At 49.9% G+C, this 23,971-nt stretch overlaps 1 protein-coding gene across 1 annotated transcript in view; it reads left to right on the forward strand.

Moving 5' to 3' along the window:
- TMEM51 (transmembrane protein 51) overlaps positions 1 to 21,656 on the forward strand; it is a 57,652-nt gene extending 35,996 nt beyond the window's left edge. Inside the window, exons 2-5 of the mRNA XM_002921421.3 lie at positions 11,416 to 11,490; positions 15,363 to 15,916; positions 17,828 to 18,208; positions 21,629 to 21,656. Coding sequence (XP_002921467.2) covers positions 15,573 to 15,916; positions 17,828 to 18,208; positions 21,629 to 21,656 — 753 coding nt within the window. The 5' untranslated portion in view covers positions 11,416 to 11,490; positions 15,363 to 15,572. The remainder of the gene's footprint in view (positions 1 to 11,415; positions 11,491 to 15,362; positions 15,917 to 17,827; positions 18,209 to 21,628) is intronic.
- Positions 21,657 to 23,971: the final 2,315 nt, after the last annotated feature.

Raw genomic sequence — 23,971 nt, forward strand, 5'->3', positions numbered from 1 at the left:
CCTCCCCTAATCTCTCCAGAGCCCACTGGCAACACACTGTTACCCTCTTGGTCTAGTGCTTTGTACCCAATTACCACAAATTTAGCGGCATAAAATAACTCACATTTATTATTTCTGTTTTTGTGGGTCAGGAGTGCAGGCACAGCTCAGCGAGGTTCTCTGCAAGGCCACAATCAGGGTGTAGGCCAGGGCTGGGTTCTCACCTGGAGGGTTGACTGGGGAAGGATCCACTTCCACGCTGTTGTAGTTGATGGCAGAATTGGTGCCTACACGTGTCATTGGGAGCCTGCCTCGGGTCCTTGCCACATGGGTCTCTCCCCAGAATGTTCACTCGCTTTATTAAAGTCAGCAAGCAAGAGAACATCTCCTTGCAGGGCGGACATTACAGTTGTGGATGATACAGTCTCACATAATAACCTCATCCCATCACTCTTGCCATATTTTATGGGCCAGAAGCAAACCACAGGTTCCTCCCACACTCAAGTAGAGGGGTCACACAAGGGCGTAAACACCAGGACGCAGGGACCGTGGGGCCACTTTATGAGTCTGCCTGCCATACTTTCCCTCTGGTTATCTTTTCTTAATGGCAGGATGGGAGACTGCAGTCAGAGAGACCTGCTGTATGGCATTAGGCAAGACTACAGTTTCCTCATCTGTAAAACGGGGCAATACTGTCTGCCTCTTGGCATTCATGGAATGGTTAAATAAACTCTGTAGGTAGAGCTTTTAGCACTGTCCTTGGCATAGCTGTTAGGCTTATAAATGGTAACAAGTTCACTGTTACTATTCACCAGGCCTGGGCTGGTTTAGGTGACCAAAAACCCTTTATAACAATAGACTCAATAAAGTAAATGTTTGTTTTCTTTCATGTAAACAGAGTCCAGAGTTCAGCAGTCTTGGGCTGGGAGGACGGCTCAGCAATCCCCGGGGTCCCAGGCTCCTTCTCTCTTACTGCTCTGCCATCCTTGACTTCATGCTCCAGCATGGCTGCTGAGCTCCAGCCATCACATCTACACCACAATCAACAGAAAGGAGGAAAGGGAAAAAAAAGAGAGAGAGAGAGATGTACCTTCTAAATGTTCCTTCTAAAAACCCTTCCTGAATGTTCCCCTCCCCCTGATGCACACTTCTGCTTATGTCCCATTGGGTGGAATGCAGTCCTGTGGCACAGCTAGCTACTCAAGAAGCTGGGTAATGCTCTTTATTCTGGGAAGCCCTGAAAAACTAAGCATTAGGAGTTCCTTACCGTGGAGGAAGGACAGGGTGGATATTGGGAACCATGAGCTGGCAGAACAAAACCACCCTCCTGAGAATATCAGACTAGTGAGTGAGCATTGCCTGCTCTCCTTTCCCTCCCTCCAGCACAGGTAAGAGAAGAAAAGATCAGGTGAGCTGGGCTGGGAGGTGAGCTGTGCCCTCCAGGTGACATCTCACTTCAGCCAGCTGGCTCTGGGACATCCCAAGGAGGTCATCCCCTTTTCCAGCCCTTAGCTGGGGCCTGACTGGCAGTTACAGACCAGAATGGCAGAGAGGAACGGCAGCCAAGGCATGCCTTCTGGTGCCCCCGAGAAATCCTTTCTCACCTCAGGAGTCTCATCGGGGCCTATCTGTTGACGATGAGCCCACTTCAGGGTCACGTGCTGGCTGCAGGGGAAGCACAGGGAGCCTTTTTCTTTTCCTAGGAGATTTACAACCTGCGGGGGGGGGGGGGGGGGGGGGGGGGAGTGGGTAGTGACGAGTATAGATTCCAAACGTCATCTGTCCCTTAACCCTTCACTCCTTAACCCTATGAGGTCGGCACTGCCTGCTCTACTAGACAGAGGGGATTGAACCCCAACCCTTGCACGGACTGTGCACCCCAACCTCTGGGTATTGTTAGGGGGGAGGTTATAGTAGCACTTTCCTCCCGGACTGCTGGGAGCAACAAGGGAAACGATGTTGGGGAGTGCGAGCGATGCTGTGAACGTCACGAGCACTCACGGAGGTCGTTCTCCCTTTATTTCTTCATGTGAAAGAGGTGCCAGCCCCGCCAAGCCAGCCTCCCCCGTGGGCTCTTATCCTCCTCCCCATCTCCCGCGGGCTGCCCTGTTTTAACCTCAGTTCCAGTTTTATGATTAAACATCTCAGCGTCAATTATTTACAATATGTCCAGATGACTATCGGGGGTTGCAGGGGGCTGAGTGACTCACACGGGAGAAGCTGGTTTTTATGGAGGGGAAATAACATGAAGGGGAAACAAGGAATTCTACCACCTGACCACAGAGACTGAGGTCAGCCTGGGAAGGGCTGGAAGCATCCAGGGCGCCAGGAGGGGGCTCTCGTTAGGGGGCGGGGTGCCAGGAGGCAGGGGGTGGTGGAGTGCGCTAGCTCTGCCCTAGACGTATCCAGTTCGAGGCTTTGCTGCGCCATGTGCTGGATGACGTTGAGCAGGTGTCTTAACTTCCCTGAACATCCGTTTTCCCATCTGTGAAATGGGTCTTACTCTAGAAACTTTCTCATCCGGGTTCTTGGATATGTTAAATGTGTTAAATAATGCATTTTAAAAATAACATATATTAAATAAACCATAGCAATAATCATTAATATTTCTATAAAATAACATATACTAAAATGTCTAAATATCGTTAATAACAAAAATAATAAATGCATGGAAAGCACCCAGCACAGTGCCCGGCACTTGGTAAACACTTCGGTGACTTGTCCACGGTTGCCTGCTGCGATCCCAGAACATCCGGAACAGTTGGGAAAAGAATCGCTGTGACTTTCAGGGAAATGACTTCCTGAAAACCGGAAGCAGGAGGAGACTGGGGTGGGGGGGCTTGAGAAAGCAGGTCTGGCCGAGGGGCTTCAAGTGGGGATCACAGGTAGCCAGGGAAGAGAGGGAGGGGAGAGGGCTGGACGAGCTCGAGCGGATTCCAAAAGGGCGCTTGGCAGAAGGTTTGGGAACACTTCTGTGCAAGCAGCATCACTGAGGCTAAAAAAGAAAATGTCCAGATATGGGCAGGATAGACGCTCTCCTCCTGTGTCCTGGCCTCCACGGTCAAGGGCGGCCCTGATAAAGGCCTGGGAACGGGGAGGGCTTTGCTTCGGCAGGATCCATCGGCCCGCGGAGGTCTGCCTGTCTTCTCTCCGTACCAACAGTTGTGGTTCGAAAGCCCCATATAAGGACCACAGAAAGGAAACGTCTGCCTAGCTTTGTCCCAAGGGCTTAGGAACTGGAGGTATGAGCACCGGGAAGGCGGGTGCCTGCTGATACAGCGGGAGAATGCGCGCCTTTGTCACAGTTTCTGTCCCGGCCAAGTTAGAACGAGTGCAGGCTTGCCTCCAGAGAAATCCCGGGTTAAAATGTAAACCCGGTGCAGGAGGTCCGGGCCGCCCAGCCTCCGCCTGGCCTGGCCACACGAGGAAGGGGTGCAAAATTCCCCAAGGGATCTATTTGATCAGAATCAAGGAACTGTGCCCAATTAAAGGAGCTATTGGACAAGGGAACGGTCTGGGTGCCAGCAGGTGCCCGAGGAAGGTCTGCCCACGCAGGCTGCCCGCGTGCATCTTCTGCAGCCGCTGTGACAATTTACCACAAACGCGGTGGCTGGAAACAACGCGCATGGATTCTCTTGCAGTTCTAAGGCCGGAAGCCGCATGGGCTAAAGTCAGCAGGTTTGCAGGGCTGGTTCCTTCTGGAAGTGGAGGGGACAGGTTGCTTCCTCGCCTTCTCCAGCGCTAAAGGTGGCTGCACCCCATGGCTCAGGGCTCCGCCCCTGGCTTCTGAGCTCACATCTCCTGCTTCCTCCTCTGACCTTCTTTGCTTCCCTCTTCTAAGGACACTTGAGATTAAATTGGACCCACCTGGATAATCCCGGCTAACCTCCCCATGTCAGGACCCTAACTTCATCACATCTGAAAAGTCCCTTTTGCCATATAAAGTTAACAGTCACAAATTCCAGGGATTAGGACCTGGATATTGGTTGGGGAGTGGTGGGGGATCATTATTCAGCTTCCCACATGTCTTCTCCCAAATTCTAAGAAACACAGAGTGGGTAAGTGGCAAATAGCCCCGAGCTGAACCCCAGATTCTTCTCTGCCCCTAACTTCAATGGCCTTGAATTAGCCTCTCACCACCCCCCCACCCCCAGTCCCGGGGCCTCTGTAAAGATAATGGATGCTCACCTGCCCCCACAGGTCTGGAAATGACAGCTAACACACTTGGAGCCGTTACTCTCTGCTTGTAATGCAGTCACTCATTGATTTTCCAGGTTTACTGTCCCTGGAAACAGTCAGGCAGGCTCCTGGCTCAGGACCTCTGTTCTGTGGTTCCCTGTGCCTGGAAGGACCTTTGTTCAAATATCCACATGGTTCCCTCCCAGGCCTCCTTCAAATCCCTGCTCAAATATCCCTTTCTCAGTGACTGTGTTCCCTGACCACCACATTTCAAGTCGTCATTGTTGCCAGCTTGTCCTCCCACCCAGCATTCTATGGAGTTTTCTCCAACAGGTGGTTGCCTGTCTGTTTGGGCCATTCCTCTTTCCCCAGCACTTACAGCAGGTCCCAGCACACAGTAGGTGCTCTGTTAATGTTTTGTTGAGTAAATCACTAAATACCCAAAACCGCAAACTTCGACCCCATAACGCATAACAACCCACGAGGTCGATCCAAGTCCAGCTCCCTCGACCAGTGAGACAGCTGAAGCGGTCAAAGGTGAGAGGTAACCTCTAGGCGAGTGTGGGTAGCCAGTCTAAGATGGGAACAGAGCTGCTGGCCCAGAGGCTGTCCTCGGGACCCACCCGTGCTGGGAGGGGATTGATTGACAAATCAGAGCTCCCCAATGTGAGTTCTCTCCTCTGCCCTCCTCTACTTTTTTTTTTTTTTTTCACTGCAAAATGCCTCTTGGGGAGAAGGAAAAAATGAATCAGGGCAGTGTCCAAGATGACCTTTGGCACAAGGACACAGGCTTTGTCCACAAGGTGCCCAGGTTCACAGAAGCCTGGCCAGCAGCCAGCACACTGACCCGAGCCACAAAGTTGCATGAGCTCCCTGTCCCAGGAAGTTCGGCTATGACATCTCATTGGCCTCAGTGGAGGAACCCATAACAGCAGCCACCTGCCCTGTCCTGCCCTTCCCTGGTGAGTTTGGCTGAAAGGCTGCTTTTCTCCTGCCTCGTGGATGAGGGAGTTCTGAACAAGGAGACTGTGCACAGGGTCACCACTTATACGCTGTGTGACCTGGGGCAAGTTTCTCAACCTCTCTGTGCCCCAGTGTATTCAGTGATAACATGGACAGAAGGGGGGATAAGAGCATCTCCCTCACAGGATGCTTGGGTGGAACAAATGAGCTAAGCCATGCCAAGCACTTAGTGTGAGCCCAGCACACTCTGGTATGCGGGAAATAGTGGCAGATCTATCCGTTGCTGGCTACATGCTGGGGCTGGGTGGGATGATCAGCGCCCGTGCTCAGCCTTGCTTGCCAGAGTGGGAGACCACTGGTGGCCCATCCCCAGAGCCTGGAGAGGGATCAAAATGTCAGACTCACTTGGAATTGATGGTGACAGGAGCTCTGGTTGCTGCCCTGCGTCTCATGAGCACCAGACTCTGTCCTGGCGGGGGGACACACAGCGATGTCACCTTTCCCAAGCAATATTGAATGTGGCTGGAGCCCTTGAGACTGGTTCCCAGTGCCAGCCTTGCAAATAGGGTCACACGCCAGCCACTTGCTTAGAGAAGGATACCGCATCAAGCTCCAGAAGACTAGATACCCGGTTTGGTTTTTCTGTTTTGTTTCTGTTTTTTTTCAAGATTTTATTTATTTATTTGAGAGAGAGAGTGTGAGTGAGTGAGCACGAGCAGGGGGAGGGGCAGAGAGAGAAGCAGGCTGAGCTGAGGAGGGAGACCAACGTGGGACTCAATCCCAGGACCCTGAGATCATGACCTGAGCCAAACTGAGCCACCCAGGCACCCCAATACCCGGTTTGTTAACTCGCTCCATCTTTTGATGGCTCCTGGAGTCTTCAGAATGTGTTTGACTTCCTTAATCTCACCAACATTTGAATGGATGAGCAAGGGGACTGGAGATGTCAGGTCTTATAAAATTCATGGAGATCTTCTGTTGGGGAGGGGGAAGCTGCCTCTTTTCTCTGCAACAAGTGGCAGGTGTCTGGGAACCGTCCTCTCTGCCTCGGTGCAATTTCTCAGGCTGAACCCTTCCGACAGGTCTCCTAAGTCTCCTCCTACCCCCAGACTCCACCCAAGGTAAATGTACATAACCTCAAGGCCTCGCAAAGCTGCCTTTTTTTTTTTTTAAGATTTTATTTATTTATTTATTTGAGAGAGAGAGAGCGCACACAAACAGTGGGGGCAGGGGGTGTGCAGAGGGAGAGGGAGAAGCAGCCCCGACACGGGGCTCGATTCCAGGACCCTGGGATCATGACCTGAGCCGAAGGCAGACGCTTAGCCGACTGAGCCAGCCAGGTGCCCCAAGCTGCTGCTTTATCTTCCTTCCCCCACTTCCTTCAAAGCTAATTTGTTGCTCTTTCTGTAGCCTCCCGTTAAGCCCCATTTTAGCAGTACCACCTGGTGATTAAGCATGGGTTTTAGAGCCAGACATAGCTAATCCCTGCCTTGCAGTAGCTGTGTAATTTTGGACTCATTACTGCACCTCTCTGAACCTCAGTGTCCTTATCTGTAAAACAGAAATAATACCTCCCGAAGGATTGTGCATGGAAGGAGCTCAACACGGGGCCTGGCACAGTCCGCATCCCATACGCCTGCGCTCTTAACCTGAAGAATCACCTCATCTTTTTGCTGGACCGTGAATGTATTTCACACATCTGTGCGTCCCCCAAAGCCCCTGACACACAGTAGGGACCCAAGAATTGTTGGATTCAGATTCTCTAGAAAGCCAGTTTCAAAGGCACACTTGTTCCCCCGGTGCTTTTGTGACGAAATATCTCCGAGGATAAAGTACAGTGCTCACGGCTGGCCTGCCTGGCCTGCCCAGGGAGGGGTGTGGTGCGAGCGAAGGAGGTGCACTGCAAAGTCAGCGGGATTTCTTTGGGAATCTTGCCTGCTGCCAAGAGCTGTGTGGCCTAGGGCAAATTACGTAACCTCTCTGAGACTCAGAGATAGTGGGGCTAATCATTCCTTGAAGGGTGGCTGCTGCTGGTGCTTCCACTATTCCTATAGTTACTGCTCTGCCTGGTGGAGTCCTGCACATCCCTGCTTTCCTTTTCCCCTGTCGGCTCTCTCTGGCCTGGGCAGCCCTCTTTCTTCCCCTCTACCTTTATGACTCATTTGCACCGTGATCTTCATTCTTCCTGAATGCTGAAGCTACAAGAACGTGTTCTCAAAGAACGGGAACCTGACACCATTGACCTTGGGGAGGTGGCCTGAAATCCCCAGGCAGGCCTGGGGCAGCATTAGCGGTGGTGGCTCAGCGCCTTTCTCCTCTGGGTCCCCCCTGCGTGGGACCGGAACTTGGTGACCAAAGTGACTGCGGGCTGAAACTTGGCCCAGAGGGCCCCACTGAGCTCTCTCTTTGTGATGGGAATGTGGCCTGGTTCCCTGGGAATGCAGCTGGGGATCCCTTTCCCAATTATGCAGCTTGGCAGGCAGGGGCGGGGGGGGGGGGGGCACNCAGGGAGACGGGTCAAGGAGCCTCTTTGTCCTGGGGACTGGTCAAGCTGCCAGGCACCTCGGACCGCTGGGATCCCCTCCCACGAAAGGCAGCAGGGCCAGGCACCTGTGAGACTGTGCCTTCCAGGGCCAGGGGGCAAGCTCGGTGGCCGTGCAGGGGTCTAGATCCGATCCCCGCTTTCTTTTTTTTTTTATTTTAATGTTTTTTTATTATGTTAGTCACCATACAGTACATCCCTGGTTTCTGATGTAAAGTTCGATGATTCATTAGTTGCGTATAACACCCAGTGCACCATGCAATACATGCCCTCCTTCCTACCCATCACCAGTCTATCCCATTCCCCCACCCCCCTCCCCTCTGAAGCCCTCAGTTTGTTTCTCATAGTCCATAGTCTCTCATGTTTCGATCCCTGCTTTCTAAATCCCCATGGCATTGCTGGGATTCAGCAGGAACGGGGCAAGGGCTTAAGACTTGGCTATCACTCGGGACCCTTTGCTCTGCCTCAGCTAGGACAGGACCGTTTCTTTCTTTCTTTCTTTCTTTCTTTCTTTCTTTCTTTCTTTCTTTCTTTCTCTTTCTTTCCTTTGTTCAATTTTATTCAAAGCATTGTCTTCATATTAGATTCACAGAGACTCCAGTCCAGGTGTGGGATGGCCGCACTCGGGTCGCAACCAGGTGGAGTGCTCTAATGTCCAGAGCTGTGACTGTCCGCCCCCACCCCGGAAATCCCTGCTGGCTCTGGTCGGCCAAGGGTGCTGGTGGGAGGGAAGACAGCGGCTGCCCAAAAGGAGGGAGGCTCGGGGCTCTCACCCCTGCCGACTTCTGCCTAGGAACACCAGGGAACACTGAAACCTCAAACTCCACCATGGAGGGATGCCCGGGTGGCTCAGTCAGTGAGGCGTCTGCCTTGGGCTCAGGTCATGATCCCAGAGTCCTGGGATCAAGCCCCACATTGGGCTCCGTGCTCAGGAGGGAGCCTGCTTCTCCCTCTGCCACTCCCCCGCTTATTCGCCCTCTCTTTCTCTCATTCTGATAAACAAACAAACTTAGGAAACCTCCACCAGGGAATGTTGGTAGAGTCACCTTCTTGGGTCAGAACAGAAATCATATTTAGCCTGGGTACCTCTCCCATGTTGCTGGCAAATCGTTTGCGTGCGGATACTCCGGAAAGTTGCTCAAACTAACCCGCTCCCCCTTGACACCAACCGTGAACTAGGAATTTCCCCAAATTGATATGGGACATTGGTCAAACTTTTTACCTTGCCAGATACTCATTCTACCAGTAGTTATAAAGCACCTGTTAGGTTCCCTAACGAGAACTTTCATTCAGGGAGTTTATACTCCACTGGGGGAGACAGGGAGCCAACAAGAAAGCAAAACAATACTATTATTGATTGTGAGGTAATGTCATCCATCCACGGGAAGGAATGTCGTCAAGGAACCAAGCATGGGGCTTAAGAGTAGCTGGGTGACGGAGGGATATTTTATATAAAATGATTAAGAAAATCCTCACTGAGCAGGTGGCATTTGAGCTGAGAGACAGAAGTAGTAAAGAAGTAGCCAGACCTTTACAGATGGAAGAGTGTTTCAGGCATGGAAAACAGCAAGTGCAAAGGCCCTGTAGCAGAACGTGCTTGGGTGGGTGAAAAACAGAAGAAGCCTCAGGGCTGGTGAGCCAAGAGAGAAGATAGGAGAAAGGCAGGAGCCAGTCCAATCCGGTGGGGTTTCAGGCCACAGCAAAGGAGTTTGGAATTTATGCTAAGAGTGATGGAAAGGTGTTGTTGGGTGTTGGAAATTCCTGTTCCATAGTAATTCAGCCAATGTAAAGGGTCTCTGTAAGGTACCAGTGAAGTGTAAGGAATAATGTAATGAATAAACACCCGTGTATTGTTTGGTTTTACCTGGTTTGGAACGTCACATAAATGGAATCTGCTTTTCTGTTCAACGTCACGTTTGTCAGAATGGGCCACGTTGGTGCACGTGGCTGTGGGTGACTCCTATTCACGGCTGTGCGGGACTCCACTGGAAAACGCTGTCATGGCGTGTCCTTGCTCCTGGTGCATGGCCTTATTTGATTTTCTAATGTTGAACGAATCCTACATTCTTACATAAACCCAACTTGATGTATTATGTATTTACCTTTTTAAAAATTAATATATTTATTTAAATTGAATTAATTAACATATAGTGTATTATTAGTTTCAGAGGTAGAGTTCAGTGATTCGTCAGTTGTGTATAAAACCCAGTGCTCATTCCATCACATGCCCTCCTTAATGCCCATCCCCCAGTTACCCCATCCCCCCACCCACCTCCCCTCCAGCAACCCTCAGTGTGTTTCCTATGATTAAGAGTCTCTTATGGTTTGTCTCCCTCTCTGATTTTGTCTTGTTTTATTTTTCCCTCCCTTCCCCTATGCTCCTCTGTTTTGTTTCTTAAATTCCACATATGAGTGAGACCATATGATAATTGTCTTTCTCTGATTGACTTATTTTGCTCAGCATAATACCCTCTAGTTCCATCCACGTTGTTGCAAATGGCAAAATTTCATTTTTTTGATGGCTGGGTGATATTCCGTCATATATATAGACCACATCTTCTTTATCCATTCATCTGTTGTTGGACATCTGGGCTCTTTCCATAGTTTGGCTATTGAGGACATTGCTGCTATGAACATTGGGGTGCAGGTGCCCCTTCAGATCACTATGTTTGTATCTTTGGGGTAAATACCCCGTAGTGCAATGGCTGGGTCATAGGGTAGCTCTATTTTTAACTTTTTAAGGGACCTCCATACTGTTTTCCAGAGTGGCTGTACCAGCTTGCATTCCCACCAGCAGTGCAAGAGAGTTCCTCTTTCTCTGCGTCCTCGCCAACATCTGTGGTTTCCTGACTTGTTAATTTTAGCCATTCTGACTAGTGTGAGGTGGTCACACTGTGGTTTTGATTTGTATCTCCCTGATGCCAAGTGATATGGAGCATTTTTTCATGTGTCTGTTGGCCATTTATATGTCGTCTTTGGAGAAATGCCTGTTCATGTCTTTTGCCCATTTCTTGATTGGATTATTTGTTCTTTGGGTGTTGAGTTTGATAAGTTCTTCATAGATTTTGGATACTAGCCCTTTATCTGATAAGGCATGTGCAACTATCCTCTCCCATTCTGTAGGTTGTCTTTTGGTTTTGCTGATTGTTTCCCTTGTTGTGCAAAAGCTTTTTGTCTTGATGAAGTCCCAATAGTTCATTTTTGCTTTTGTTTCTCTTGCCTTGGAGACGTCTCGCAAGAAGTTGCTTGCGGCTGAGGTCACAGGTTGCTGCCTGTGCTCTTCTCTAGGGTGTTGATGGATTCCTTTCTCACATCGTGGGATTCCATTTGCTGGTGTTTTGTTTAGGGTTTTTTTGTGTGTGCAGACAGATCAGATTGGCCTGCCATTTTCCTTTCTTGCCTTGTCCTTGTTTGGTTTTGGTATCAAGGTTATACACTCCTCATAAAATGACGTGGGGGACAGTTTCCTCTTCTTTTAGCCCCCAGGGCCCCCTTGTGGAAGACATAAAACCGCAGAAGGGTCTGGTAAACGCGGCTACCAGACTGTCACCCTTCTGTGACCCCCCCACTTTTTTGGTACAGAATCTTGGCCTCTTCTGGAACAACTTTTCTTGCTTGTGCCCCCAGCCCAACCTATGCCCGCCCCCCTCCCCAAGAAAAACACAGAAAACACATTCCTCCCCCATGAGTGCCTCAAATGGAAATGCGCACAGCTCACTTAGAAAGCTGTGTTTCTGGTTTTTTTTCTACAGGTGGGTCCTTAACTCAAGAGTTTAGCATGGAGAGTTGTTTCCAGGATTGCCCTGAACACCCCCATGTAACAACAGGTAGGTGCCTCTCTTACCCAGTTAACCCCTTTTCTTGAAAACCCAGGTATAGGATCACTCACGTATCCCTTAGGGCTGCCCCGAATATGAGCCGCGATGGGTCCAGCCAGACGTGAGTCTGGCAGAACTGGGACCCCGGTCTGCCCGCCAAGGCTGCTCTGTTTTAGGGATGTGTTGGAAACTATGTGGTCCAAGTCCTCTAAGCACAAAATTAGCTTCCTTCCATATTTTTGAAAGGGAAAGAACACCTTACTAAATATAACATGGATCAACAAGCCAGAAACAAGATAAATAGCTAACAGCTGCAGTTTGGGAGCTGGGTTCCGCACCCCTGGTGAACCCACTGGGGGCCTGGTCTGCAGAGGGAGGGTGGAACCGATGGACAATTTTAAGTGACCCCTGGACACATAACCCTGCCACGAATCCAAAACACAAAAACCTGTATTTCATTTTTTGATTCTAAAGGCAGCACACACACATTTCTGTGTTTCCAATTGTTACTCTCCCAGTAAGAGAAAGAAAATAAAAACCACACTAATCCTACCACACAGAAAACCACTAAAAAGACCATGGAATGCATAATTTGAGTGTTTTGAAATTTAATATAAAACATTAATTCGTGTTTCTCAGCCTTTCCCCCCCCAGTGTTGTCCCTTGAAGAGTCTTTTTAGACATTGTTTTTGTAATGCCCCCACTTCACCCCCGCCCCAGGAAATTTTCATACTGCAGATATCCTGTGTGTCTGGTAATGCATTGTGGAGGGCCACAAACCATTGTAATATCGAAGACTATTTTACACCATCCCCAAGAACAAATGTTTACCCTCCCCCCGCCATGGGTGGTCTCACCCCATTGGGAATACAAGCTTTAAATAATATCAAATAACCTTTCTAGAAGAATTTACTATCTGCTGGTCACATATAACCTTTCTAGAAGAATTTACTATCTGCTGGTCACATATAATTCTAGGTACTTTATGTATGTTTTCTTGTTCACTTAACATAACTCTCCTATGAGGTGAATACTAGAAAGCTTTTATCTCCATTTTACAGTTGTGGAAGCTGAGGCATAGAGACGTTAAGTAACTTGCCCAAAGACACACAGCTGGGAAAGTCAGAGTGAGGATCTGAGCCCAGGCAGCCTGGTTCCAGAGTTCACGTTGAACCACCAAGCTACATTGCCTTGCAACAACACCTTCTGATTGTAACAAATCCAAAATATAGAAATAAAGTAACAGGTACACTTCCCAAGCCCTGTCTATTCTCCGAAGCAATCACTGCTAAGTTTGGAATGTGTCCCTTGTCTGAGATTTTTACATACATGTTTGTGTATATGAAAATCTTCTGTCTCTTGTTTATTTTAACATGAGAAGGATCATCCAGTCTTCCTTCCTATATATTCATGCATACAGATCTGTATATAGAATTTTTTAAAAATTAGAATCACCCTGAACATACTGTCTTTTTATTTTTTTACACTTTGTTTGACTTTAAAATGTATCATTAGCTGGCTTGAAAGCATAATTTAACAAGCACATGTACCGTATTTTATTTAACCAGATGCAGATTATTGGCTATTTATATAGTTTCCATTTTCTTGCTGCTACAAAGCTATGATGAATGTCCTTGCCTTGTACATCATTCTTCGAAGCTGGAATTACAGAGCCAAAGGGTAGAAGCATTTTTGAAACTTTTGATTCATCGATGCCAAAATTCGCCCTCAGGAAAAATTGTATGAAATCGCTTATCCCAACACCATTACCCACACTGGGTATTACTGCCTGTTTTCCATCACTGACCATTTAACAGGCCCAAATGTATGAATCCCGACATTTTCATCTCTGTCGCTAACTCTCACCTGGGGCCTGTTTTACTCACGTGACAAGCAAGGCAAAGCTTGAGGTGAGAGAGCAGGGAAGGTGGAAGGTTAAAGTGGCCCCAGTCACTGGTTTGGAAAACACACTGTCAGCCTCCCAGGGTCAAGGCCCACCTGTTGGGCCCCTAGCAGGTGCTCAGTAATGGGCTTTTTCATCTCCTGCTTCCCGCACCAGCCTTGGGCTGCACCTTCCCTCCCCTGAGCCATCCTCCTCCTCTTGCCTTGTCTCACATCCATTTGGCAGAACTGCTAAACCCCTCATTCATTCCTTTGCTGGCTGTGAGTGTTATTTGGGAAACAAATCCCCTCGTGTGTTTGGTAGGCTTTTCAGCTGGTCTACAGCAGCTGTCTGCCGCGGGATGGGATCCCTGTTCAGTGCCCTGCATGCCTACACATACGTGTTCACACATCAGTATGCACATAGCATGGCACAATCCGGGTGCAGACCCGATTACGTGACGTGGCACTTCTCTCTCACAGAGACGTTCCATATGTTCTCCAGCCTGTGTTAGGACAGCCACCTATCAAATTCCACAGTTTCTAGACTTTCTTCCCACTTTGTCGTTATTCCCTGTCGACTTTTTCCTGCTGGCCTGGTAGCCCCGCTAACCCTTAACTTGCTCACCTGTGTCCCTCCAGCGCCTGACATTGCTTAGCAGATGCCCAAGAAATATTTGTGGAGTGAAAAAAGAAAGAAGGAACAGACCTCAAGCCGATAAAGGATATTATCCCAAATATTTTTAGAGTATTTTTTAACAAAGTGGCCACTTTCAGATTGAGCCCATTGTTTGATGAGAAAATATCTGTGCAGTGTTAGATTTCAAGTGGCCTGGTTAGCCGTCCTTCTGGAAAGATCGGAAAGAATGCAGAATTGAAAATAGGACCTTGCCCATCCAAACATCTGTCAGGCTTTATTGCTCTGCAACGGTCGCTGTCCCAGGAATCATGTCTTAAGGAGCAGTGAGCCAGGAAGGGTGCTCGCTGCTCACTGGTCCTCCTGGCCCCTGCAAGTGTTCTGAGCTAAACCTTCAGGTGACTTGCTTATCTGACTCACTCTCCCAGCCAACAAATGGTTGTGGAATCCCAGGACGGTGGGCTTGCTCCCTTGAGCACAAGGTCTCTGAGCCGCTTCGCGGGAGTAGGGTTACTCGCCCAGCCGGGGCACAGCAGCTAAGATGAAGAATAGGCAGCTTCTGCCCCTTTAAGAAAAGCAAAACTCTGTGGTTGAAGGCAGGCTAGTCTTGCAGGATGGCTTCAGGTGGCCTCTGTTCATTTCATTCAGTGCTTTGGCAGACAGGTTTGGAGCCCCTGCTATGTTCTGGGCGCAGAAATGTGTCACGGGAAGAGAGAGACTGGCCACAGTAGTCGCTGATGGCTGTGGGAGCCCACGGAAGGGGCAGCTGAGCTGGGGGGACCAGAGAACAGCAGAAATGCCAGAGGGGACTGTGCAGAGAAGGGCGAGGTGAGAGATGAGGGGGAGAGGCCGTCACATGGGTGATTCCAGGAGCCAGGATTTTCTGCTGCAGGGAGTGGGGAGTTGTGGAGGGTGGGGACCAGCCAGTAGGCTGTGTGGACGGGGACGTATCCCTGATGGATGCCGTCGCCCAGGCGATTTGGGTCCAGCTACTGACCACGGCTCATGCGCGCCACGGTTCGGGCTCCTCGCCGGACCCCCTGCCAGTTGAGATTTCACTGCGCTTTGTTAAATTCCACAAAATGTTTTCAGGACCTGGAGCGCTGACCTCTCTGGTCTCCTGCATGGAAAGGTCTGGCTTTTCCTTTTCGGGTGGGGTAGGCGGACCAGCCCTCCTTCTGCAGGCTCACAGAAGGAGCCCAGCGCAGCACGTAAGACATCTGGAATGTATCAACGGCCCGGCCTGGCCCGAGCCCGCGGCTCAGTCCTGCTCCCAACTCCTTCAAGAGCACAGCCGCTGTTTCACAAAAGCATCTGGAATCCGAGCTGATCCTCCTCTCTCTTCTTTGTGCTTTCCTTCCAGACCCCTCGGCCACAGCTGTCCACACAGGATGCCTTGAATCTGCTTGAAGCCGTCCCTCGGGAGCCCAGCCGCTGTTTCTTTAGGGCCCCACTAGGGGCTTCGTTCCGAGCGTTGAAGGGGCCTCTCTTGTTCTTGCTGCTGCTGCTGCTGCTGCTGCTCTCATTTATTTCTTTTCTTTCTTTGCACCGGCCTCGCCCCGCTCCCACTGGCATGATGGCCCAGTCGAAGGCCAACGGCTCCCACTATGCGCTGACCGCCATCGGCCTGGGGATGTTGGTTCTTGGGGTCATCATGGCCATGTGGAACCTGGTGCCCGGGTTCAGCGCCCACGAGAAGCCGACAGCTCAGGGGAACAACAAGACAGAGATAGGCAGCGGCATTCTCAAGAGCAAGACCTTCTCCGTGGCCTACGTGCTGGTCGGGGCTGGGGTGATGCTGCTGCTGCTGTCCATCTGTCTGAGCATCCGGGACAAGAGGAAGCAGCGGCAGGGCGAGGAGATGGCCCACATCCAGCACCAGCCGGGGGTCGAGCCTCATGCCCCCGAGGAAGACAGGTGAGGACGGGCTGACCGCCCTTGGACAGGAGATGGACGCACACGCACACGCACACTCAGAGGGTTCACTGACGAGACTATTTTAGTCTAGAAGACTCTGCCTTCCCACTTTCCCCCAGTAAGGCTCTATAAAGCAGTTTACAATTTTCCAGATAACTTCATACTTCTATCCCAGAGCCTCCCAAATAATGTGCTATGAATGGATTACAGGTGTATTAAGATACTGACACCCTCAGGGAAGCCGCATGGGGCCCAGGGCAGCCAGAGCCTCCAGCGTGCTGTGTGGACATGCTTTGCCTTGAAAAGGTTGGGAAGGAGTGTTCTATTTGGACCAAAATGCCACGAATGCGTTTAAGAGATAAGCAATACGTTAGGGAACACATGATGAAGGTTGACATCCCTACTAGAAAAAGAGCCCTTACAAATGAATGTAACAGATGGACACACCAGTAGGAGAATGGACAAAGGATACAAGCAAGCATCTCCTAGATGTTCAGACAATAGGTGTTCAACCTCATTAGCCCTGAAATGCAAACAAAAAGAAGGTGTCATTATTCTTTGTCTATCTTAATGGCCAAGACGGGCAGCCCCGGTGTTGGAGAGCTGATGGGGTGTGGATTGACCCAAGCTTTCTGAAGAGGAGTTCCAAAGTGAGAGGAAGTATTGAAGATGTGTGTCCCTATCCATTCTCTTCCTAAGAGTTTACCCTTGGGAGAAAAATCACACAAGTGCAAGGGAGTCTCAGCCCTTAGGTTTATCAGAGCATTGCTTAGAATAGCAAAAACGGGGGCGCCTTGGTGGCACAGCGGTTGGGCGTCTGCCTTCGGCTCAGGGCGTAATCCCGGCGTTCTGGGATCGAGCCCCACATCGGGCTCCTCAGCAGTGAGCCTGCTTTTTCCTCTCCCACTCCCCCTGCTTGTGTTCCCTTTCTCGCTGGCTGTCTCTCTCTCTGTCGAATAAATAAATAAAATCTTTAAAAAAAAAAAAAANGCGTGTTCTAGGAAACTTAAGAAATACAGAAAAGAACAAAGAAGGAAAATAAATCACCCCTAATTACCCACCCTGGCCATGAGCACACACATGCCTAAGGGAAATGAGAGGAAGGCCTAGACAAACAGGGACGGGCTGATGTTGGCCATTATCACCCCACAGGTTCAAGTACGGAGTTCTGGAAGGTGGCTAAAGTCACCATTCCCTATGCATGTGTCAAATAAACAAACAAACACCCTAACTTTCTGGTTTTCTCTTTCAACAATCAAAGGGGAGAGTAAGCCTGAGGATAAGTCCTTTGAGCCTTATAGTGAACTTAGAGGACAAAATTACAGAATAACTTGAAATAGATATAAATTTTATTGCAGAAATTCCTTCTCTACCTGGGGACAACCATTTTGCTTCAGACTGGCAGCTGTTTCATGCATGTTTGTATGGCCTTTGGCCAAAGGACCCAGCCTGGCACCAGAGCAGCCCGTCTGGCATATGGTGAAGTGTAAGGCTTAAAAGCAAAGGGATTTAACTTCCGTATGTCAACGCTTCCAGATCACCCAGTGTAGTCGTTGAGTGTGGCATTCAGCTTCTGCTCTCCCGCTTCCCGAATATATGACCAAGTCACCTAACCTTGACGTATCAAGTTTCCCCATCCATAAAAGGGGTATAAAAAGAGGACCTAACTCATAGCGTCGTTAGGAAGATGAAACTGGCTGATACGTGTGGAAGTACTTAGCACAGTATACCCGACTCGTAGCACACAGTCGAAGTGTTAGCTTTTGTTCCTTCTGGGACCCACTGGTTGTTTACAAGGCTGGGGTACGAGGACCCGGGGCTGACAGGGGATCCGGAGTTCATCTCCTTGTGGTTTTAGACGTGGCGGAGCGCGTGCTAACCCTCTCCGTGCTGGTGCTTGCTGTCTTACAGCCAGGAGGACGAGGAGGAGGAGGCCGCCTCCAGGTACTATGTCCCCAGTTACGAGGAAGTGATGAACACAAACTCCTCGGAAGCCAGGGAACTGGACCAGAACCCGAGGATGAGCATCTCTCTCCCCTCCTATGAGTCCTTGGCGGGGCTTGACGAGACCAGCCGCACAGCCGCCAGGGCCAGCGTGGAGCCCAGCCCGGGGAATCCACCCGACAGGCAGAACTCCAAGCTGGCCAAACGCCTGAAGCCGCTGAAAATTCGAAGGATTAAATCCGAGAAGCTTCACCTCAAAGACTTCAGGATCAACCTCCCAGACAAAAACGTCCCTCCTCCCTCCATCGAGCTCGGATCGCGGGACGTGGACCCCGTCGGGGGCGCGGGGTATGCACCTTCCCTGTCGTTTTTCCCCAACTCTGAGTTGTTGGCGACAACACCGCTCTTTCCAATCAGGAAAGGACGCCTAGCAGCTGGTTTCGGTTGTGATTTTGTTTTGCTTCCACAAGGACTGTTTTGTTTCAAAAAGAAAACCAGATATGCCTTTGCTTTCTTCACCGGAGTCCTGAGCCGTGGGTAGGAGAGGGGACTCGGCTTTCTAGAAAGGACGACGCGGGGCTGTTTCATGAAGGAAGCGAAATGAGAGGCTAATCTATGATGTGGGGGTGAGGCCCCTGCGGCTGTCGGTCCCGGAGGGCCCAAGGCCCGGTGATGCATCAGATTGGAGTTTTGCTGGTACGCTTTCCTGGTGTCTCCTGGGTAAGGGCGAGAAAGGACAGCTGTGTGAGTTATTTTATTCCTTCTAAAATGCCATGCAAGTGAGCTTTTGATAATAAAATATTTTACATGTAGTACATTTGGGCGCTGAATTGCTGTACCAGCTCTTCCAATGCTGACTTGCTTAGGGAGAAATATCGCGGCTCATAATAACTGCGGTTAATCCACACAAAGCACTTCACGTTGCCAGGCGCTGTGAGACTTCACGTGTGTTTTCCCGCCTCATCCGTATCCTGGTGTCCCCGCCATCTTGGAGGTTAGCTCCCAGAGGCTCAGGTTCAAGTGCCCCATGTCACACCGCTAGGAAGCAGTGGTCTGGCTCCGGGGCCTGAGTTCTTTAAATGCTCTCCTGGGCCATTCAGTGTAAAGCGCTTCTTCAGACTTTGAACGAGGATCTGTTGTGCTTCCCAAGAGCTGGGGCTGCGCCATCAACCCACATGCCCAACAGAACATTGTGGCTGTTTGGACATCAGCTCCTACCTACTTAAACATCCTCCCAGCAGCCCCCTCCTGAGACCCGGCCCAGAGGGAGCCAATGGGCTGTGTGCTCAGAAAGGCCAGGTGAGCGTGTCCTCATGCAGAGGGCAAAGTGGCTGCCTGTGGAGCCCAGGAAAACAGTTCAGCCAATGAGGATGCCCAGGGGATTGCTGACTGCTGAGGCCAAGCCAGGAGAGAGGAACAGCGACGTCTGGGGTCAGGGTCTTGACCATAGGGTGGGAGTCTGGAAAGACACACCTGAGTCCAGGGGCACCTTCCTGGTCCTGGGGAGCATGACGTGGAATCTGCATGGCTAGGAGAAGAGTAAATCCTGAGGCCATGGATGTTTCCCAGAAGCTCCTAAGTAGAGAAGGGGCAGCAGGTAGGGAGTGAATCACCTCCTTATCTCGGGATTGGCAGCAGAGTCTAAATTCCAACCTTTCACTTTCCTTAGGCAAATCCATCTGTTAAGAGGGAGTAGCAGGGACCTGCTACGTGGCTAAGACACTAGAGGCCTGGTCTGGTCACAGCCCACTACGGAGCCAGCCTGGGGCTCTCCATGTATCTGGGGGCTGGGTTTGTTCTTCGGTTAGTCTTTATGCTTCCTCCTGATGGGAAGACAGACAGGAAGAAAAAGAAGAGACTAGCAGGGCACTTGGGCGGCTCAGTTCGTGAAGCCTGTCACTCTTGACTTGGGCTCAGGTCATGATCTCAGGGTCGTGAGAGTGAGCCCAGAGTAGAGCCCAGAGTATAGCCCTGCGTCGGGCTCCACGCTCAGCAAGGAGTCGGCTGGAGATTCTGTCTCTCCCTCTGCCCCTCCCCGCCCCCTCTCTAAAATAAATAAATAAATCTTTAAAAAAGAGAAGGAGACTAGCAAGGTTCCAAATGATAGAAAGGGCTCTCCGTCTGGGCCCTGGGAGATCATCTTGTGGGGTGTCTGCCTGGCCTAGACCCGCCTCTATGGAAAAAGGTTTAGGGCTTGTAGCGGGCTGGTGACCCCGAAAGGTATCAGGACCTGATTTCCTAGGACCTGCGGAAGTTACCTTACAAGGTAAAGGTTTTGCAGGTGTGATTACATGAAGCATTTTGAGATGAGGTTATCCTGGAATCTCTCGGTGAACTCTCTATGCCACCCACAAGTGCATTTGCCAAGTGAGAGCTGGGGACACCGTCGCATAGAAGAGGAGGCAGTGTGACCACAGACGCAGAGACTAGACTGGTGCGTCTGCAAGCCGGGGACTGCCAGCAGCCCTGGAGCTGGAGGACGCAAGGGGATTCCCTGCTAAGCATCCAACCTTGTCCGTGGCCCAGCCGACGCTGGTTTTGGACTTCCCACATCCAGAACGATGAGAGGATCCGTTGCTATTATCTTAGGCTACCAAGTCTGCGAAATTGTTGCCTCGAACATGGCGCATATAGAGCGTGGTCCACCTTTGTCTATAGAAAGGGAGAGAGAATGTTAGCTGGGAATGTTGGCTGTGGGCTGCAGACCTGAACAGCGCCTAGAGAGGCCCAAAAAAAAAAAAAAAAAAAAAAGATCATCTGCAATATTAAGTTAAAACCACCTGTCGAAGCAGGGGACTACCTTCAGCTGAACATTCCCCAAAGCACGCTCATCCTGTTTGCTCATTGGTCCAGACCTATCAGGGCTCTCCATCTTTTGACTCAAAAGAAAAGGGGGGGGCTTAAAAACCAGAGTAAAGCCCCTAGTCCTTTTCCTCTCCATCATGTTTCTGTTCTTAAGTAAACACAAAAGGACAGAAATACGGGAGAAAATTCAAGAAGCCACCAGCTTGTTCTTGAGCCTAAATAGCCCCAGGGCCAAGACAGAACAGAGAAGAATCCCACCTAACGCTCCCACTCCATCCAAAAGGACAAATCTCAGCAGCCATTTTGGTGTCATGTGAGCACTGCTCTCCCAGGTTATAGCTGATTGGACCTGAGGTATGTGTCCACCTGACCCAGGAGAACCAACCAGACGCTGAGCTGGGCTAGGCCCTTCTCCCTCAGAAATTGGTCCTGCCGGGGATGGAGAGGCTGTTGGGTGATGGGGTGTCAGGGATTAAGGAGCTGTTTGGGCACCATCGCGATGGGCCACAGGTGAGCGAAGCTAGGGAAGGGGCAGAAAGAGGCAGACATGAACAAGGAGACCTTGGAAATAGCTGCCTCCGGATAACTTTCTGGTCCTTGGTCCTTGTCCCTTGGGAAGCCCAGCCCAGCCCTTGGGTTCCATAAGAGATGTTGTGTCCTCCCAATAAATCCCCCTTTTGAGTTCTAGTCCTAAATTTAGCCCAAGTCCTTAAAGGCAGGCACCGTCTTTGCATCACAGACAGTGCTGAGCACATAGTGGGCACTCCACCTCTCCCCGATTTTTATTTCCACTTTTCTTAGACTAGTTACAGTTCTGAAGAAGGGAAGCCACAAGCAGATCATTGAGGCAAAAGGTTGCTCTCTTCCTCAGTTCACCAGACGGCAACTCCCAGCACAGATAGTGGACAAGTCAGCCCATTTTCTTTGCTTTCCAGCCTAATACCAGCTTTTCGGTGCCTTTAGAACCGAGCGGCTCATCCTAAGAAAGTGAGTGTCAGGAGGCCACGGCTATCAGGATTTAGAGACCCTCTCCCTTGTTGATGCCGGCTTTGCTTCCCTGGACTTTAATGGGTGGTAGTGAAAAAGTCCCTGATTAAATTCATTTGGAAATCCACGAGTGAAACAACACATTTTTACTGAGCCTCTACTATATGCCACATGCTAGGGGTCAGCGGCAAACAAATGGACCAGGTCCCTGCTGACACCAAGGCTGTGTGCTAGGTGGAGGGGGACAGACGATGAACAAAGAAATAAATACATAAGCTGTAATGTCAGAAAATGAGAAGCCGTGTGAAGAAAGATGAGACATTAGCGCCTCGCCTGGAAAAGTCTCTGGGGAAGTAACATTGGAGAAAAGTGGGGAGGGAGCCACATGGAGATCTGGGTGCAGAGAATTCTAGAAAGCCTCTCATACGCTTGTGCACATTATGAATCTTCAAGCAGATGTTGCAGGATATAGCATTTCTCAAACCAATTTGGCCACACCACCTTTCTTCCCCACAAAGCCTCTTCCATGGTCAGCTTCTGTGGAATACCCCATAGGGAGTGGTGATTGAGCCCAACCCAGTAATTTGACGGGGGGAGAATCTGGCCCACAAGAGACATGTCCAAAGTCCTACAGCTCATTGACGAAGCGGTCCAGTAGCTTCCTTGTTGTGTGGCATTCAGACTAAAGACCGCCAGGTAGGGCTGCAGCAAAAGATCACAGAGGTCACAAGGTGGCCCAGAACCTGACACCTGGGGGAGAACCCACTGCACGTGCGGGAAGACAGTCAGACGGGTGACATGCTGATACAAACCAACCAGCCCCCAGACACAATGTGTGACAAAACATTCTCAGCTCCCAGTGACACTGGTAAACATCACACCGATGCCAGAACCGGACAGCTTCACTTTAGATCTGTGGTTCTCCACCAGAATTGACTTTGCTGCCCAGTGGCCATTTGGAATGTGACAGTGGGGTGGGGGCGGTGGGGGGCTGCTACTGGCATCTAGTGGGGCCAGGATGCTACCGGACATCCTGCAATGCAGAGGACATTGCCTACAACAAAGAGTTATCCTGCCCCAAATGTCAAGAGGGTCGAGGTTGACAAATCCTGCCCTAGACGAAGGAAGATCCATTCTCTTGGGCAGTGGGGACTCGGGATAGAGCCTGGCCACCCAGTGTCAGCTCCATCAAAAACCAAGAAGCACTCATCCTTGGAGATCAGCCTGAGTGTGGTATTTATGATTTTCCTTTAAAAAACAGGAAAATATTGGGGCTCAGTCGTTAAGGTCTGCCTTCGGCTCAGGGTGTGATTCCAGGGGCCTGGGATCGAGCCCCGCATGGGCTCCCTGCTCTGCTGGGAGCCTGCTTCCTCCTCTCCCACTCCCCCTGCTTGTGTTCCCTCTCTCACTGGCTGTCTCTCTGTCAAATAAATAAAATCTTAAAAAAAAAAAGTATCACTTTTACAAAGACCATTTTCCTATCCCTCCGCAAGCCAGAACTGTAAATCTAATTCTCCACGGCATGATATAAACAGAGCTCTCCTCCTTTTCTCCATCCCCAGTCCCTACTCTGTGCATTAAAACTCTCCATTGGAATTTTTTAACTGGCATTGAAAGGCTGTGGGAAAGATAATAGTAGTATTTACAAACTCAAATGGATTTTAAGAAAGTTTAGGTTACTTAAAAACATACTAATGAAGGCTATATTTCAAAATAAAACAATGACAATATAATTTGAGAAGCAAAAATTATGGCCTGATCTTCTGCGATGCAAGTCGTCTCAGGAAAAAAAAAATGTCAATAATACAGCATGCTTCTCAGGGAGAAGCTGGGCTCAGTACCGTATAAAATTTCAAAGTTGCATGGAAACTTTATTATTTTAAAGATTTTATTTATTTATTATTATTTGATAGAGAGAGCACAAGCAAAGGGAGCAACAGGCAGAGGGAGAGGGAGAAGCAGGCTCCCCACAGAGCAGAGAGCCCAATGAGGGGCTTGATCCCAGGGTCCCAGGATCATGACCTGAGTTGAAGGCAGACACTCAACCAACTGAGCCATCCAGGCGTGCCCACACGGAAACTTTAAACCCAAGAATGTTCTTAGTATTTATCCTCAAGATGTCTTATTTTAGAAAGCATCATGGCGGTTGTGTCCAGTCAAGAAAAATTATTAGCGTCTGCTTTAACAAAACACAAAAAAGGGAAAGATAACGTAACAATGCGGTAGCCGCTAGACAAGCTGTAGATACGTGTTTGTAAGAGAAAGTGTGATATAAGCAAGAGAGTAAATGCATCTGCCTTACCTAATATTGAAAGATTG

Source organism: Ailuropoda melanoleuca, chromosome 11 (assembly GCF_002007445.2).
Source record: "Ailuropoda melanoleuca isolate Jingjing chromosome 11, ASM200744v2, whole genome shotgun sequence".
NCBI lineage: Eukaryota > Metazoa > Chordata > Mammalia > Carnivora > Ursidae > Ailuropoda > Ailuropoda melanoleuca.